Below are 19,405 nucleotides of genomic sequence, written 5' to 3'. Positions count from 1 at the left end.
CTTCATCTGGCATCTTCAGGTTAGGGATAAATAAAAGCTTGTGTGGAACAATTGTGTGATGACTAATACTTTGTGTTCATAAGGGAGTTTTGGTCAATAAACACAAATGACAAGAAGAATCCCTTTGGGACAGTAAATAAAGTTTGGTATCTTTGTTTTTCTTTAAGGTCCCCGTTTGGTGATACCACAGCAACAACAATAACAACAGCAAAAAACCTTGTGTGAAGACCATCTTAATCCACAGTCTGGTGTATTTACAGTTGGGCCAGCAGCAGTCAGAATCACAGACTTAACACCCAGTCTTATTGAATCTATGACTGTTCATCTTTTATGGAATAAGAAGTTTCTTTTTTAAGAAGAAGAAGTTTACAACTGCCTTCCTGGTGGCCTTTAACAGCCCTTGAAAAAAAATTACAGTTTACAAAGGGCAAGAAAGGCCATGGTTGCTTTGGTCCTGGTTGAGTAAAGCTTTGAGTCTGACTGCCAGCGCAGCAATGAGGAAAAGAGCAGGAGTCTCCTGATGTCAGAAGTTCATGCCCCTTTAAATTCAGTCAGTCTGAAAAATGAACTTGTCCAAGAAAGCACATAAATCTTGCCAGTGTGTGTTAACCCATGGCGAATGCAGTCCCTCTGAGTTTAAGTGCAGGGCTATTAACAGAGGTGGTACTGAAGAAGCAGGCAATATTACTGAATCTTTCCTACGTCTCTCAGGCAGTTTTTGTTGGGAGCAGTTTTTTTTTTTTTTTTTTACTATTCTTGGAATATTCATAGAAATCCAAGCAGCTTCTTCTTCTAAAATGGGATTTTCATGACTCCTGTAAAGACAACAAATTAAAATTGAGTGTTAATATCATGTTCTGGTTTTGTGTTTTTCTTGACAGGACTTAACCGTTACAATATAGTCTGTAAAGAGTTGAGTCTAGGACCTGATGAAAAGCTACATTGTTCGATAATAATAATAATGAAAAAATAAATATTCACCTTTTAGCTACTTGTTGAGATGTGAGCTAATTTTTTCTTTTCTGATGATGTTTGCGTAGGGAATCTGAAAGAGAGAGAAGATAAAGGCAAAAGTTAGATCACCCGAACCAACACAGACTTGCTTGTATACTGTAAGCTGCGCAGACACATAATGTGGCGACTATATAAATGAATTAATATTAATTAATTCAGATGAGGCTCAGTATATTGTAAACTCTAACAAAAAAATTGCCCCTTTTTTAAGAAAAAAAAGAAAAACATGATGTTCTCATAACAGCAATACTTGAAAATAAGTCAGTCCAAACTGTGAAATATGCCACAGCAATATAAATCACAAATTTTGTTGCCGTTCATTTTTAATTCTGTATGAAATGAACGTGTCATTACTCTCAGACAGATCCATCTGCTTCCTCTAGACACATTTGTCAATTTTCAACATTTTAGGAGTGCATGTGCACATGCATGCCTGCAAATGAGTTTGACTGCACTTTTCAGCCGTGTGCCTTTGTGGTGACATGGGTGCTACGCGCTCTCGTGTGTGTTCCAGTGTACGTAGAAGTTTTTGATCATGTGCATACACGCGTGCACAGTTGTCAGAGACTAAGACAAACACCGTCTGTCAGCACGTTTGCGAGCTGCTCGGGTGATTGATGTGGACGGAAACACTCAGACGGCTGCCAAGGAGCTTCTCACCCATGAAAGACAAAATGGATGATTTTGATGGACAAATGAGCAGCAGAACAAGTGTCCACTTGAGTCCATTGATGCCTTCATTTCTTCGTCATTTATTTTTTGTTTTTCTTCTTAAGGCTTGGTTTAGGATTTCTTACTTATGTCTAAATCTAAAGCTGTTGTAGCAGTAATTCAGTTATTATTGTCACATTTCCTCGTCCATTTCTATTTTACCTTTATTGAACTGTGAAACTATATTTTCTTGACTACAGCTTCATAATTGGTCTTAACTATACTCCTTGGCAAAAATCATTACCAAGACAAAGCAATGAGTGAGTTTTTTTTTTTTTTTTTTAATTCATACATCTATAAAAGGATGTTTTATTTGCCATCTAAAGGCGTAGCAATGATATTTATTTTCTCTCAGTATTCAGCACTGATTGTATCATTAGTAGTCTTACCATCTGTAACTGTTGGACCATCTCCTCTCTGTAGGCGAGCTCGCGTTTCATTTGGTCTTGAAAATTATCTGAAATTAGTGTAAAAATCTATGATTAGCTTGAGCAGCATTAGCATTCAGTGATCAAGTTACTCAGCTGAGAAAAAGACAAACACTGAGGAGAAAGTGGAAAAGACAAAGAAGGAGCTGCCCTTTAGAGTATAAAAAAGAAAGAAGAGCAAAGAAAGAAAGACTTACGGAAGACAGGAAATGGTGAGGTGCCCTTCAGAGCATGAAACTCTTGCTCCAGTCTCCTCCTGAAGTCGATCTGCTCCAGCAGAACCTTCTGAAGCTCTTCTGCAGCAGCAGGAAAGTGCAGAAGAAGAAAGAAAAATTGAAATAAAAGGGAGGTAAGGCAGAAATCAGGGGATTAGCTGTCACAATAAATGCAATCAAAAATATTTTATTCTTGGGGTGGTGTGTATGCTGTGACTCCCGCTGTGCAAAATCAATCTATCAATGGCGATTGGGTTTATAGCTTTTTACTTTCCGTACAACAGGAGACAGACTGCTAATACACAAAAGAAGTCTTTACCTTTCTCCATGTTCTCTACATCCTTCTTCAGTGGGACAGGAGAGGCAGCACCTTGATTTTGATCACCTGAAAAAATGGGTTGCTTTCAGTCATTTAAAGTATATCAGTTACACTTGGTCCCGAGAGTCCTCCCATTCTATCTTATCCCAACACCAGAGAATACATTTAGTTTGTAAATCATATTTGGGTCACAGGAGTATCTCGTAGTGGTCTGATGCCCCATCAGTCTTTTCTCAATGTATCCTCCACCCAATTTTACATGAAGAACCTGAACTCTTCTCCACTGCCTAAGGCTTGCGTCAAACTTTCAGTCTGTAGTGGAGTATTGTAATTCACTCATTGTCCTGTGGATGTCAGTGTAAGTTTGTGGTAATGGAAAGATGCCCAGCAATCGCTGCCAGGCCAGATCGAAAAGCATCTCATTAAGAAAAACGAAAAATACTAGTGTTTGCACAATAAAGTTAGAGTAATTTTCAGACAGCTGACATAAAGGGCAATGATCATAAATGAACCTTTATGTGGATATTCTGACTCAAAGTTTGCATGTCACAGAGTTCTAAAAATGTTGCATTGTTATTAGATTTTTTTGCCGCATTAACTGGCCTACAACAGTGAAGCTGTGAGCGGGAGTATAGTTATATTTATACAGTATTTCCTTTGGTGTACGCTAGTCTGTACAGAATATCTACTTGTTGCTTAGAAACAAGCATTTCACTTTTCATCAAACATCTTCATTACAGTCCTGTACCCAAATGTTCCTGTTTCAAAAGTGTCTGCATTGTTTTGTGGGTATGTGTGTTTGTGCTCGTGTCTGAGTTATCACAATGAGGCATCGAACACCTTAAATGAAGCAATCCAGCACCCTCGATTTGTATATCCTCCTCCAGTCATTTTATATCTTGGCTCCTTAAGTCTCCCTCTGCTTTTCTCTCTCCCTCATTTAGAGCAGAGAGAGCTCTCCCTTCCTCTCCTCTCTCTCCTTCTTTCCTCTCCTCTCTCCTTTCCTCTCCTCTCTCTGTCTCATTTGACAAGCAAATTTGCAGACAGTGCCTGAGGATAACAACCTCGTTTGACAGTCAATTAACCGTGAATAGTCAAAGCCAAGGCGGTTTGCATTACATAAATGGAAAATTAGATTATTTTTTCTCCCTAGAAACAGAGGGAGAGTTTAAAGACAGTGGAGGGGGGGTGGTGGGACTCAGAGGAATCAGGCCTTCTAATCACGTAGAGCTTCCCACCGCCCAGGGAGACGTTTGGCAATCAGGGGAAAGGTGGTCTCATTTAATTTGTTTCGTGTAATTTTTCGAAATACATTATACATTATGCGCAGGGATCATTATGGTGTGTGTGTGTGTGTGTAGGGGTTGAGGGAGTGGGGGGTAGATATAAATGTTGGCACAGATGTCATAAAGCACTTTTAATGTCTTCCTGACAGATATAAAAAGGCAATAAGCTGTGATCTTTTTCAAACGGGAAGGGTTTTTTGAGCTGAGGAAGGGGAAAAAAAAGGCAATTATGTTGGCAGCGATATGGGTCTAGGATGGAGATTGCCAACGCGGCTGCTTATCTCTGAGCTGATGTTTTCTTGTTGAACTATAACGGCCCCCCTAAGAGTAACAGCCCTGGTGACAATGCTGCTAAAGAGAGCAGCTGTGGCAGAGTGGTGGCAGAAGCAGCTTTCCACTGCTGTTTCATCTCTCTGTGTATTATTATGAATCCCTTAATTCACCGTCTGATAGGAGGAGGAGGAGACTGGGGTGGATGAAGCTAAAGATTTTGGAACTTCCCTTTGCTGCTTTAACTATCGGGTCTCATTTGTGTAGGAGGGAAAATGTCACAGTAATTTTTGCATTTTTAATTTTTCAACAGAATTTTTTTAAAATCAGCATTGTTAACAAAAATTACAGCATACATTTATTTTATAGATAAAAGTGTGATTTAACTTTTAATATTGAAATTGATATGATTTTTGGAATTATTAATAATCCTGTCAATAAATAATAATAAATTAAAATTATAATTTTGAGTTGCTTGTGCTTTTTGTGTGTTCATTTTGTGTGTTCATCTAGGCATTTTAATTTAAATTCTTAATGTACATGTCATATCTGAATTCATTCTGGAGTCTCATTAAAATGATAGACATGATAAAAATAAGGGGAGGATTTTAATGATGAGATTCAAATTACTGAGGAGGGGAAACCAAATGTAGAAATTAAATTAAACTTTTAATCTTAATAATTCTCTTTAGAAATGCCTAACCTGCCAATTTCACCTATTTTCCTCACTGATTTCACTGACTTCACTTCATAGTGCTCTAGCTCAGTACAATGTTTTGGCAGCCATTAAAAAAACAACAACAACAAAAAAACACAAGTATGTGTACCTGAACTCTCCCTCCAGTAGTCCGGTGCTGACGTCTCACTCTCCGGTGCAAAGAAACTATTCTGCTCTTTGTTTTCATCTGAGAAAGAAAGACAGAGAGACAGACAGGACGAGAGATTCAGTAAGGCCCATTGGTTGAGCTGGTTATCCGGACACATGGAGATAACTAAGTGTGCGCATGGTGTGTGTCTCTGTTGTGTGTATGTGTATATAGGCCATCTAACCGTGTGTGTGTGTGTGTGTGTGTTTGTGAGCACCTGGCCACAAAACACACAGAAGACATTTTCTTCAGCAGAAGGGTCAGAGAGGGAGATGAGAGGAGCAAATGAAACGTCACAGGAATATGAGCCTTGCAGGGACACAGATACACTATAAAACCACTCACTCAGACAATAAATGAAACAAAGATGCTATAATACAACTGACTCAGACGTCTGATGAAACAGTCTGCAGCAGTCTGTTGAAATAGATTGTGTAATGCTATTTGATAAAACTGTAAAAATTTTATCAAACATTTGATGAAACAAAGACATTGTAAAACAAGATGGGAAGGTGAAAGATGTAGTGTCAAGAAATCCTTGCAGACGGTGGGGCAAGCAAAGTGATTTTTTGCATTATATTAAAGAGAGGATGTGGTTTAGTTCTGCAAATACTTGATGAGACAGAGATGTATAATTGATTCAAATGTTTGAACTGACAGAATGGTATTAAGTTGATATACTTGGTTATATTTTTAAAGTGCAACCAACATGATAATGCTGAGAATAATTTGCTCACTTATCATTTGCAAAGTCATATTTTTAATTACAAAAGACAAAGGCTTTAAAAAAAACAACAGATGTCTCTACTCACCAGAAATGCTGGAATTGTCTTTGGTTGCATATGCAGGTAGTCCTTCGTCTCTGTTTTTATCAGTCTGAAAATCATATATAGTCAGTTAGCGTTTCATCTTGGTTATGCATTAAATAGTTGCAATGCAATGACAATGCAATGAATGTCTTTTTAAAGCTGAGTAATGTCTGTATTATTTCTATTCTTAAGGTTATTTTTAATATCAACTCATTTTCCCATTTCGTGTAGAATTTAATTTGTCGATTGAAAAATGTAATCTGCCTCATTGGTTCTCTGCTTTTTATTAGCCAATGGTCATAATCACTTGCAATAATCTAAATTTCTACTCTGCTTGTCTGAAATCAGTAAGATGTATTTGCAGTATGTAACCCAATGAATGATTTAATTCGTTCTAGTTTGAAATGCCCCTCATAACTCTGTGTGTCGCTCCCTCCTCCTCCTCCTCTCTCAGAGGCCTGGTTAATGTGGGAGTCGACAGGTTAAAGATTAGAGTTGCCCTAACAGGCTGAGGTGACACAGGGAGAACAAACACACCGTGGCTATTAAACAATCCACGCCTGGGCCTATTAGCAGGGATCAGAGTGGGGTGACTGTTTCAATTTCTACAGGGAGAAACCAGCCTATCAATCTGCTTATGCAGATCACATCACTGCCTGACTGCAGCACCATTTAAATAATAATTAGCTAAAGTGGCCTGGGGGGATATTTACGTTTTTGTAAGCTGGGTCCTCTCGGTGAGGTGGATTGGAACTGGAGAGCGGCAGGCTGGCTGGAGGGGAGGCAGGCAGGCTGGGGGACTCTTGCTGGATGGGGTCCGAGGAGGAGGGAGGGGAGGTGTTGGGGTACACAATGCCACTCCCTCTCTCCTTCCCCCTCTCCTCTCCGGCACTGTCGCTTAGTGCAGGGTAGTACAGGTTGGTTTGAGTCTGTGGTGGCCTGCTTGTGAAACTCGATTCCTCATCCTCATCCTCCTGCTTTGATGACTCCACATCCACCTCCCCCTCCTCCTCACTCTCTGCTCCCTCTGCTTCTCCGTCTCCTCCGCTTTCACTTCCGTAACTACAACTGCTGGTGGGTGATAGCTGCTGGTGGCGATCCGACCCAGCAACCACAACTCCAAAGTCCTCATCTGCGGCCCCAGTGACTCCTCCGCCATTGCTGTGGAGTTTGGCAATGCTCTCAGCATCTTTAATGACTGGACGGAAGGCTGAGCCATAGCTCGGCTTCCTAGTTTGAAGGGTTGGAGTGTCTAGGAGTTTGAGCCAGCCCTCTGATGTTGCTGGGCGAAGTTCAGAGTTTACCCTTGTGCAATCTGGATCAAACAGCCCAGGTCTTGGAGTGGTGGTCCCACTGCCAGATGCCAAGGTTGCACTAACACCATTTCCACTGCCAGCTACAGCTCCAGGCTCACTGGGATCTGAGAGATCCAGAAAGGCCTGTCTGAGAGAAGGGTTGTCTGCCAGGGAGGTGAGGGCACTGGACTGAGGCTGGAGATAGGTGGGGACAGGGATTCCTCCTGCTCCTCTGGGCGGCCAAAACATGCAGAAAGGTGGATAAAAAGTGTCTTTGCGGCCAGGCCATAAAAGACCAGACAACCCTGCTCCTTTCTGCCCAGCTGAGACCTCACTGTCCTCTTTTTTCTGCTGGCACAGGCCAAATGCTGGGAAGGGGTAAGGTGAGGGGAAGAGTGATGTGGGTGGGAATTTTTGCAACATGCCAAAGCCTTTGCTTGGGACAGGGATGACAGGGTAGCTGCGTGGTGTCTTTCGGGGAGACAGACTACCACCATCCAGATCATCCTCGTCTTCAAAGCGGGCTCTTTTCTGACCACCTAGGTCAGGTCCAATCATGTGAGGCACCACTGAACCTGGGAGAGTCTTCATTGGACCCATCGAGGGACACTGGGCTGAAGAGGGCAGTGCTCTCTTCCGGCTGCCTCCATTGAACATAGCTTTAACGTCTTCCCATGCGTACACTAACTCATCAGGAGGATGTTTGTCGGTGAGTTTGAGATGTCGTCGCCAGGAGTTAAAGTTGGCAGCATCAGGTTGGGTGTACTTGGCATCTGGTGTGCGATGGGAATGGAAAATGAACTTATTTGGAGAGAAGTACATGTTGCAGAAGGAGCACTTGATGCATTTGGCTCTGGAGCTGTTGTAGCGTGCCGGTATGAAGTTACCACGGCAACCCCAGGCGCACTCATGTGTCACATCGAAAGCAAAGTTGTCGGGCAGCTTCGGTGGTGTGTTTTCTCCCAGGAAAGACTTGCACAGCCGCTCTGCTTCACGCTTGGTGATCATGCCACAGCGGCGTGACGAGATGGGCATGGCACCAGCCCGGCGGAGAATCTCCAACTGAACTGGAGTGCACTGGACACATGTGATGCCGAGTGCCACGCGTCGATTATGAATCTCATTATAACTGTAGTTTTTGAGGAGCGTGTTGGAAATCTGCGCCAGGCAAAGTCTCTCATTGTTATCAATGACCAGTGATACAATGGGAACCCCGTACAGAATAACCTGACCAACCTGGTTGGGCTTGAGGGGTGAGGAGGAAGCTGAGGGAGAGGGTGAGGACAAAGAAGAAGATGAAGAGTGGAGGTGGGCGGGTCTGGGTGGAGTCAGGGGTTCCTGCTGGTAGGCGCCAGTTGAACTTGTCATAATGATGTCATTAGAGCTTGAAAGATGGGTTTTATCCATACTTGACAGAAAACTGTAGAGAGACCTAAGTGGAAAGAAGAAAGAAAGAAAGAAAGAAAGTTACATGTGCTCATTCACATTTCACATAAAATTGAAACAGCTGATAATTTCTGTTAAAAATATTGACTTTTTTTTTTATGCGTGCATGTTGAAAGTACATATTTCAGTTAAATAAGTTTGCTGCCAGGCATTACAATGCTTTTATTTCCTATGCGTGAAATAGGTCAGTAAATGTGTAATATTTAATTTTGTATAAATCAAGAAATTTCTAAAAATGAGATTTAAGTTGGAATGCAGAATTAGTTTTCTGTCATCTGAAACATTCAAACAAATACATACTGAATTACTGAGAGACAGGATTTTTTTTTTTTTTTAAATAATTGACTGAGTGCATGAAGAATAGGGTTATATAAATGCTGCATACATATATGTGGGTGTGTGTGTCTACACACATTCACATTTATCTGAGCCTCTTCAAGATATTCAATCTAGGGCCGTCGGTTAGTTGTTTATTTTTCTCTTTCTTTGTATCATTTTAGAATATAAGATTGATAGCTTTTAACAAGTTATGTGCGTATGATGCTTTGTGTTAAAATAAAATAAAACAAAGGAAAATCATCCCACATTAAAGGAAAAGGAAAATGATACCACAATATAATAATTGTTATAATTATAGTTCAATAAAAGGACCATGCAGTCGAGGCTTTGTTTCTTTTTTTCTTACTTTTTTTAAAGCCTTCATCTCCATATTTTTTTATTTAGATATACCATAAAAAGTATTTTCATAAAAAAAAAATTCTAAGTTTTTTCTCACATCCTCCAAAATAAAAAAAAAAATCTATTCTATCTAATATTCTAATACTATCTAATATTTCAACCAACTGTAAGGTAATACAAAACACATTTGGTTCTTAGCTGAAGAAGATTTGCTTGGTAAAGAACGAGTTGCATTGCTTGAAAAAATGGTCTTACTTATTCAAAAAGCTGGCAACATCTAAAAACATTTTATAAATTCTCATTTTACACACAGTACATCGAAACGATTTTGTTGTGCACCGCATTTACTAAATACCACCACAAAAACAGAGAAATCGATAAAAGTCTAATTCAGAAAAATTTCAACAAATAAATCACTAATGCGCTAAATTTATTAGTTTAACGTATTTACAAATTACATTCCCGGAACTTAATGTGTCTTGTAACAATAATAAGAATGAAATACACCATTAAATCAAGCTAAAGCCTAAAAATAGATTTATTACTTTTTTTTACTACAAAATTTTAAGCAATATGCATGAGCCAATTAACACACGAAGGGATTGAGATAACGCATATAGATCACAGTGGAGTCTCAAATGAACTAATTTGTTATTTTAAAATATTTATTTCAAATTTTAATTTCAACCCAATTTAATTTCGAGGAGATATAAATAAACCAGCAGCTGTAGGCCTTCAGTTTAGTTTCTAATTTATCTATGAGAACAAGGTGAGACGCTGTTTGTCCATTAATATGAAATAGTTAGATTACGAAACAATACAATTAATACACATAATGTTACTGTTCCTAATAATAATAATATTAACGGACTATAGTCAAGTCATTTTAAGTTGTGGTTAGAGCTGTGGCGGAATGTGACTTTTGAAACATCTTGTCAAGCGTTGTCCTCTTTAAACCGAGTCGGTTTTCTGTGTGAACACGTTTCTTTGATCAGTTTGTTCTTTTTCCAAACATAAATCTGCGGATGGAGCTGGTGGAGCAGTCCTTACCTCTGACTCCGGGGAGTAATCCCAAATGCGCCGCAAGACAAGCCAAAACAAAAACACAAAAAAACAAAAACAAAAACAAAACAAAAAAAAAAAAACAACTACAACCCCAGGTCACGAGAGAAACGGACGTATCCTACACAGTTTGGAAAAACTCATTTTTACCGGATAAAAGAAAAGATGTCGCTGAATTATATCCGGGAAACGACAGCAGCTTTATCTCTCTCTCTCTCTCTCTCTCTCTCTCTCGCTCTAGCTCCTGAGATGTGAGTAAACTGCGGCGCTCGCGCCGGCTTTATTCGCTTTTCAGCGACACCACGCGCACTGATCCTCTCTCTCTCTCTCTCTCTCTCTCTCGCTCTCTCTCTCTCCAGACAAGGCACCTGCCTCCAGTTTGATTGGCGTGTAGCGCGAGCTCAGCCCACACACACACACACACACACTTTTCTCGCTTTCTTCCCGCTGCTCCATCCAGCAGTGCAAACCAGCTCACCGGCACTGAAAGGCGGTAAAAGTCAAACTAACGCCATGGACGAAGAAGGGGGTTGGGGGGGTTGGGAGGGCACGAGCCTGCACTGTAAAGACATTCCCGCGTGCATGAACCCACCCCCCCAACCACCATTCCCTTCTCAGGAAAGGAAACTCTTATAAACTAGGCTATAACTTCTAATTCCCAAAAATCATTTAAGATTGACATCATGTTGGCCAATGCAGCGTGCTATACTCTATTAGTAGGCTAATGAATATTAAGTGTGAATTCCTTTCTTTGCAAACATTTACAACCAAAGTCCAAGCTGTCACTATCAGATGAGTGTCTGCTGGTCGACTGCACATGCTTGAAGAGATGGAGGGGGGGTGACATTTAAAAGTGACATTTTAAAAGCCTAGTTTGAAAAACCCCTGGAATAAACAATGCAGAGCGGGACTTTTTGACACACAAAGCCGAGAGTTGTGAATTAATTAACAAACTGATGTTGAAAGCCACTGCTGGCACTACACACACGGCCAAGCAGATAAGCTTGGCATCGGTAATGTGGCTTTTAAACACAGACACAGTGTGGAGTGAAACAATAGCCTGACCAAAGGGGGCCAAGAAAGAGAAGATAAAGGCTGAGACAGCAGTCAGACAGGCAGCCGGTCTGGGGATCAGAATAATGTCTGTCAGTACAGCTGATACTCATATTCAACACTGAGGAAGCTTTTCTAAATATGACTCTATACATGTGCAGCTTGTTCCCAGGAGATAAAAACTGACAGGAAGCATTGTGTAACCTATATTATCTGGTATAACTGAGGTTCAGAGCAGCACAGCTAGTGCAGAGACAGTTCACCTGCAGAGGGCCATAAAAAATATGCATTGTCAGATAATTTCATGTAGCAAAGGTGTGTGTGTGAGGGGATGGGGGCGGTGGGGGGGCACAAGAGATCTTCCATCCCTGCTCCAAGTTCTTAAACCAGCCATGTTGTTCCTGTTGCTCAATTACTTCTCCCACTAAAAATATGCAGGCAAATTACAGATATGAAAGTGCAGACCTACATATGAAGTCCATAACCCAGATATTAGCTGCCTCACAGTCTCCAGCAAATGTTTGAATGATGCAGGAAATTATCTCATTCAGCTCTGAAGATGGGAACGCAGTGAACGGTTGTCCCAAATACTGATTGTCTTTTTTAATTAAAACAAGTTCATAAAGTTCTTTCTAGGACAAATTCTTTGGTGGCCCTTTGTGTTTTATGTCTGGGACAGAAATTGGAAAAAAAAAAAACAACAACACAACTTTATGCTATAAGTAAACGACAATGGTAATTGGTGAATGGTGAATGTTAAATTGAGATCCAGGGATTGACTAAAGCAAAAGGGCTAACAATGTTATTTCAGCCAGGTTCTTCACAATGCTGCAGTTTCCGTTATCCTAATTTGTATTAAATTACATTTACACCCCTGTAAGCAACTTAATAAATAAAGACATACGATTGCTGTGATATGTCACTATTATTTTAATGACAGCCATTATTTTTTGGCAATGCAGCAGACTTCCAAGTTGGTAAAAGTCACTAAAACTTATTAAAACACTGAAATGTGAGGAAAAAAAATTAACTAAGTAATGAAACTTGTGTTTTGTTTTGTTTTGTTTCAGTATTTTTTGAACTGTCAATCACACACTGTCTCTCAAAGCAAATGTCAAACTGGTTCAAAGTCTGTTGGATATGAAGATGGGGGTGCTATTTATTTGCCAATCCTTATTTAGAAGTACCTCAATATAAACATGTCAGGGCTGCTTTTAGCCCCAGTCTTAAATCTGCGTGTGCGCCGTAGCGACTCAGCGGAAAGCGCGAGCCCCATCTGCTCCTTTTCAAACCAATTTAGGCTGTCACCGCGCGCGCTTTTGTCTCGCGGACGGACGCCACGGAAGCACTTAGCTGCGATAGCGCGAGAAGGGGGCCGCGGGCGCGAGGCCTCAGCTATTTAAACCGGTGACGTCACAATAGAGCGATGAGAGGCAATCATCGAAACAGGTGGAGGAGACAATAACAGAAAAATCAACAGACGCTCATGTTTGTTGATATCTTAACTTTACTATTAATGCTGTTTAAGTGAGATTAAACCTTTAGATGACACGTTGATTTTCAAAGTTTGTTCTTTTTTTCCCCATCGGCAGCTTGTAAGTTTTAGCATTTTTCGACATGTGTAACTTCCATTGGCTGTAATAATAATAATAAAATAATGTTTACAATTATTTTTATTATTATTATTATTATTATTATTATTATATAACAATAAGTAGGCTACAATTACATTATAAAATGTATGGGTTTTTGTAAATCTCATGGTGGCACACAACTTCCTGTCTGTGAAAGATGTTTCTGACACGTTATCAAAAGCTGGGCATGTCCAAGCCATGTGGAACAGGAAAAGACTTATCGGAATACAATAACGCTATTAGCCCTTTTGGAATAGCTACATTTCACTTTTTTTTTCATAATGCATTAGCCGGCCGCCCTACTGAGAAATTAATCATGCGTTTAAAAGAAAGAATTGCTTGTGTGACCTCGGAGGGTCAAACCGGAGAGAGAGGGAGAGAGGGAGTGCTCCAAACATAACAAATTAAGACCTACAACACTAAGTGAGCTTGAGACATTTACCATCAAATCTGTCAATAAATGAAACATGCCCCGGGTGAGTGATTACCATATTGAAATGCATCACCTACTTTTCTCAAAACGCACTGGGTCCAGCCTGAATCACCAAACAGCATGAACTCCATTTCATCATTAAAATCTTATCTAAAAAAAAAAAAAAACTTGATAACGCTTCCATCATTTGTGGTTTTAATAACACCACTCCCATTTCACTTCTGCCTCCCTAAAATTCAAAAATATTGCACAAATCTGTATTCAGCCAACTGCCAACATATTCCAGGCCGTCTTGTAACAACCCATATATTAATTTATTGTGGATTTAAAGGCAGATGTAGGCTACAATATGGTGCACAGTCGCCCTGCATGTCCCAGTTTTAATCCTTACTTAATGCTGCACGTCTTTTACTGAATGAGTCTTCTGCTCATCTGCACTGAAGATTTACTGCGCATTACAATTAACACCCATCTTAAACAAACTGGAGAAAATAATAAAGATGATTTATTATTTAAGTCGTGTTTAAATCCTCCCACTTCCACTGATGAGGACGAATACAATGGAATGCGTTGTATACCATATCCTATTTAAAATTTGAAATATATAAACCTCTCTATATACACCCCCCCACCCCCGCACATAACATTTTGGGCATTTTGGGTTTACTGTATCCATGACACGTGAAGTAACCTAACGGCGGTACCAGCAAATACAGGCATGCACACGTGGAGCCATCTGTTCTAATTCAGCTGTTATTTGTCATGTTTCTATTTTTACCGTGTTCCCATACCAAGACAGACGCAGCCCTGCAAACGATGCTGCATGTCCTCAGTTTTGTTGGATGTGAGCTCGCCTGGGGCGGTTGTACCAATTAGCGCAGCAGACCAACCACTAAAGATTCCCATATTTCATCGAAGATCTGGAACATTAGCCAGAGTGAATTATTAACAAATGATCATTTTACAAAATATGATGCAATGTTCAGAGAAGCTGAGTTTTTTTTTTTTTTTTTAAATCAGTCATTAACTCATAGGTCTTAAATCCTCCATAATTGATTGCATAGGCCCCATAGGATTTTATCTATTTATTTTTGAATGTTTTTATTATTATTATTATTATTCAAGAAAAAGTAATGAGTTTTTTTCCTCAGGTGTCAGCATAATAATTAATTTAAGCATAATGTAATGAAGGTAAGCTACACCTGTGAGGCTAAAGCTTAAAGGTTTTGTTTTTTAATTCCTCTAATGACTTAACAATTCACACAGCAGATCTGATTTTCTTGTGTGTGGGCTGCAGGGCTTTGCGTGCATATTGCAGCTTCATTCTTCCAACTAACTGCATTATGGCATGCATGTATATATATCAGTGTATATGATAAAATAAATCAACTCATAAATAAGTAAAAAGCCTCTGTGACATAATACAGTCAATTTAAAGTCTTTTTGAAGTGCTGTTTTAATACAGATGTGCACAGTGCAATCGACTTGAGTATCCACTTTAACCATAGTAGGCTTCAGAAAGCATTTAGTCTAGTTCATGTGGGTTCACATTATTATAGAAACACAGACTATCATCCAGTTAAATCCTCTCCTCCACAGACACCAGTCAGAGACCCTCACTCACAGTTACAGAGGCCTAAGAAAGTATTGACCTCACCTCAATTGACAAAGCTTCCTTAGAGACAGCAGCTGGTAAACTAGTTTGTCTCTTCACATGTAAATATACTACACCAATATTCAATTGAAACATGCTCTTGAAATAAAAATATTATCCATGTTAGTAAACCCAGAATTAATCAACTCATTTAACATAATACTTCATTATTTAACACTTATTAAAACAAAGATGTGCATGTATACATTTAAACAGAGGACAGAATCCGACATCAGCCAGTCCTATAATGAATAAATATCAATTCAACACATCATGAAATTAGAGAGTTTTATTGATGCCCTTGAGGTATTTTGTGATGGTTTCAACTCTGCTATTGTTATTGAGATTTAAAGTGTCTCTGAGCTTACAGTGTCCTGACGTGATATTGTGTTTTACTATCCTATCAGTGTCCTTTTTCCAATTTCACCGTGACGTTTGGATCTTTGAAACATTTACTATGGGATCACCGCGGTCGTTTTTCATCTGCAATTTTTGCAAAGGGCTGAAAAAGGATATAGTAGGCTATGCTGAGACCTGCTGGGAGATGCACCTTTACTTACTGAATGATCCGGGCTTGTAATTAAAGGCTTACTTGACTTTTAATGACCCCTGAACACAAGCAAAGTTGTGGAAGTTACTCTAAGTGGAATGAGTGATGAGACATTAACAGTGAACACTGAGCTGAAGCCAATTAGCTCTATTGCAGACAGACTGCTAGGCGCTACTTTGGGCTTTAAATGCAGGCAGAGAGCCTACAGGGTCAGAGGAGGTGGGCACAATGTCTGCCTCTGTGAGTGTTTTAGTGTGTGTGTGTGTGTGTGTGTGTGTGTGTGTCTGTGTGTGTGTGTTAAGCGAGAGCATAGTCAATTTGCAGAGTTGTAAAACAAACATGGCCAAAGTTTTATTACATTTTCCATCCATCTCTGGAGTTAGCCGTTAATTCCTCTGGCGTCTTTGCAGACATTTTCACTCCCATTTTTGTAGCATATCTTGCAAAAAGATACGTTGTCACACATAGGTGAAAGTTTCAGTATTCTTTGACGACCCTCTCTAGTTTCTATATCCAAGTGCTTGTGTATTACTCTAAGCTAGGAAATCTAATCTATCCTAACCCCGAATGCAATGCAATAGAAAACTGTCATCAGTAACATAAGGTACACAGCAGTCAAGGTCAATGGGCTGCAATGTGCAACGCATGCAGCTCCTATCCGTTGTCTTAATGAACATGATTTCTAACACCAAATAAGATTTATCAATGGGGTACCTTCAGAGTTTAGCTGAAGAACACACTGATTCCCACACTGTGAATCTTGTGTTGCTGTATTTATGGGACATTTTATTCAATTTAACAATTAGGCTAACTGTGCTACAAGCTGGTGGATTTTTTCTCTTTTGACACAATTTGGACGAGTGTAACTGAACTGCTCGTGTTTGCAATGTTGTTTTTCTTCTTTCAACCCTTGTATGCTCAATTATCTTTACAGCAATATACTACACTAAACATATAACTTTATTTTCGGGATCAGGTTTGTAAAGAGAAGAAAAGAGGCAGCGAAAACAAGGGATCTTAGGCAAGCAACACACTGTATAAGACCATTATCTTTCGTCCAAGAGAATCATTCAGTTCTCCGCGGGGTGTCAAAGCAACACATCTCGGCGGGGAGAAGATAACTAACCAAGATGATCTCACAGTATCACGGCTTAATTTTCTTTACTGGGGAATATTCGGCAGTAATGTAACTTAAATAGGCCATTGTGGAGCAAACTGCCTCGTTTTATATGGGACATAAAATCATGGAAACTCACCAAAAAGGAAGATTGGCACTTAGGCCTGCACAATACGTTAAAATGGATTCTGAATGAATTACCACAAATGTCGTCCCATAAGGCCTGTGCTCTGTATTTTCTTGCTGTGTGCATGTGTGTGAGGGCTTTTTTTTTTTTTCCAACAAAAACTTCAGTTCCTCATTGTTATTAACCTTGTACTCGTAGAAGAACTCAATTCCCACATGATTATGAGCACATTTGAAAAGAAAAGGCGTGATTAAGTGCAGGAAAGTAATTGCCTTTTCTTGTGTGTGTACGTGGGAGTTCGTACATTTACATTTTACTGGAGCTCCCTTGCAACAACCAACAGTGAAGAGATAAGTGTGTTACTCAAGGGCACTTCAGCAGGGCATTCTGGCGATTGCTGTGACTGAACTTGAGACCTGTTGGTTAGAGCAGCATCTTTTTATCTTTCAACGTATAGCTAAAAGTTTGTGGACAGCCCGGAAATGTTGTGGACATTTATTTATGGGGCTGTTCTTCATTCGGGCCCTTAGTTCCAAGGATCTTAATGCTACAGATGACAATAATATTAGCTCCATTAAGAAATTGTTTTGTGAGTTGGGAGGGAAGTGGCCGACAATGAGTGCTGACCTCAGCTGCATTCAACACCTGCAAATCCCTGCAGACAGGTTCAAAGTCTTGTGGACAGTATTCCCAGAGGACTAGGCTGTTAGGCACAGCCACATAGTTTGGCCACATAGTTTATATGCATTATGCTAGACACATGATGCTTTTATGTGTCTCATCTTTCACTTGTTTCTGACTTGTCTGTCCATTTGCCCGAGTAAACAAGAGGTATGTTAATGTGAACGTTAAGGGCTCTATTAGTGCTGCAGACAGGAAGCGGAACAACCAAGGCTTTTTCTATTCGTCTATTATTAATGAGGACTGGAGGTTAATCTACCGCTTAATCACCAGGCAACATAGAAAGTAATGCAGAAGAAGGAGGGAGTGAATAAAAGGGGCGAGTGCAAAGAGTTGATTTCCCATAGAAATCAAACAGAGGAAGTGAGAGAGAGAAGGAAGACATCAGTATTGGTGACTTCATCAACTACGAATCAATCAGCAACAAATGTGGATGTGTAAGAAACCTCTGTAATTGTCCCTGTGACAATTAGTTAAAACATGAGATCATCCCATTAGTGCACTGTGGAGTAAATGTTGTCCCATCTCAGCCAAAACGGGCTGCACTCATACAGTGACCGTTAGAACTATACACTGTGCGCTACTCTCTTCTTTTTGGAGTCATATCGATCACACACCTTCAATTCGCAATCCGATTTAGTTGGTTGTTCTTTTTTTTTTTATTTCTTTTTTTTTATTCCTCTACACAGGTAGTCCACCAGGAGCACATGTCATGTTCGTGATTACACATGTACAACCCCATGTGTGAAAATGTGCACCATATTACGTGACGACATCGACAGAGAGATTAACAGTATATCGTTACCCCGTTTAAGCACCTTTTTTTCCCCACTCCACCAAGAAATACATGCTCGAACCCCAGCACATGTTTGTGTTATCACAGTGTCACATCAGTGTGCGCCCCCCACCCCCACCCCATCCCAGACATGCTGTAATTGTGTAATCCTGTGATCTGCCTTGTAATCCCCTCAAACATACAGTACAGGAGTGGAGATCTCTGACAGATTATAGTGTGTAGAGTTTTTCCTTACGTATTATTGATATCTAAAAAAATTAATAAATAAAAATATTTAAATTTCATGATTAATAATGGGATGCTCCAAGGATGTGAAAGTGAAGCAAATGATTATCGTAAATTTCATCAGGTTTCACTTGAAAAACTGAGGCAACTTAATCAATTTAAACATTTAAACATTTTTACACAATGAGTCTGGAAGCTCCTCCTGTTAAACAGTTAGCCTGAAGGGATCTGATTTTGTAAAACATGAATTTAAAAATGAACATGAAAAAATCTGAGATCTAATGGCAAACACAACAAAGAGTTGTCCTTTGGAGAGAACCAGCTCACCCCTTTCCCTGGCAATTAACGTTCGAGCACAGAAAAACAGCACTTTTATTTTTCAATTATTTGATTTTTAATTATTTGATATTTGTGTTAAATGCAGTTCTGCTCAAGGGCTTGCCATTATAGATAGAGGCTGAGTTTTAAAGAGGGGCCACCAGGCAAAATGGTAAACAACAGAATTAAATGGTAATAATTATTGTTCCAGAAAATAATTATTGTTCAGCCGCCTATCTGCTCTGGTGTTTAAATAACAATGAATATTAGCTGTCTTTTTTTCTGTATGACAACTATGTGTATGTGTGTGTGGATAAAGTGGCTTAAGTTGAATCACATATGCAGGGCAAAGATAGGCAAGCACAATAACACACGCACACATGCAGCAGGAGATTAAAACACAAACAGCAGGTTGTGA

At 39.8% G+C, this 19,405-nt stretch overlaps 1 protein-coding gene across 1 annotated transcript; it reads right to left on the bottom strand.

Moving 5' to 3' along the window:
- Positions 1-988: 988 nt before the first annotated feature.
- skor2 (SKI family transcriptional corepressor 2) lies at positions 989-8,620 on the bottom strand. Its single transcript, XM_029516374.1, has 7 exons — positions 6,632-8,620; positions 5,922-5,985; positions 5,071-5,148; positions 2,688-2,753; positions 2,351-2,449; positions 2,115-2,182; positions 989-1,045 (listed from the first exon to the last, which is right to left on the bottom strand). The coding sequence occupies exons 1-7, from the start codon at positions 8,618-8,620 to the stop codon at positions 989-991; spliced, it is 2,421 nt and encodes an 806-aa protein (XP_029372234.1).
- Positions 8,621-19,405: the final 10,785 nt, after the last annotated feature.

Source organism: Echeneis naucrates, chromosome 12 (assembly GCF_900963305.1).
Source record: "Echeneis naucrates chromosome 12, fEcheNa1.1, whole genome shotgun sequence".
NCBI classification, from domain to species: Eukaryota; Metazoa; Chordata; class Actinopteri; order Carangiformes; family Echeneidae; genus Echeneis; species Echeneis naucrates.
Note: the sequence above shows the minus strand (reverse complement) of the source record. Positions and strands in the feature narration are given on the sequence as shown.

Coding starts and splice junctions, on each gene's coding strand:
- skor2 (XM_029516374.1), bottom strand. CDS start 8,620: ATGGATAAAACCCATCTTTCAAGCTCTAATGACATCATTATGACAAGT. Junction 5,149..5,921: donor AGACAATTCCAGCATTTCTG/GTGAGTAGAGAC, acceptor TTTCTTTCTCAG/ATGAAAACAAAGAGCAGAAT. Junction 2,754..5,070: donor CTACTGGAGGGAGAGTTCAG/GTACACATACTT, acceptor CCATTTTTTCAG/GTGATCAAAATCAAGGTGCT.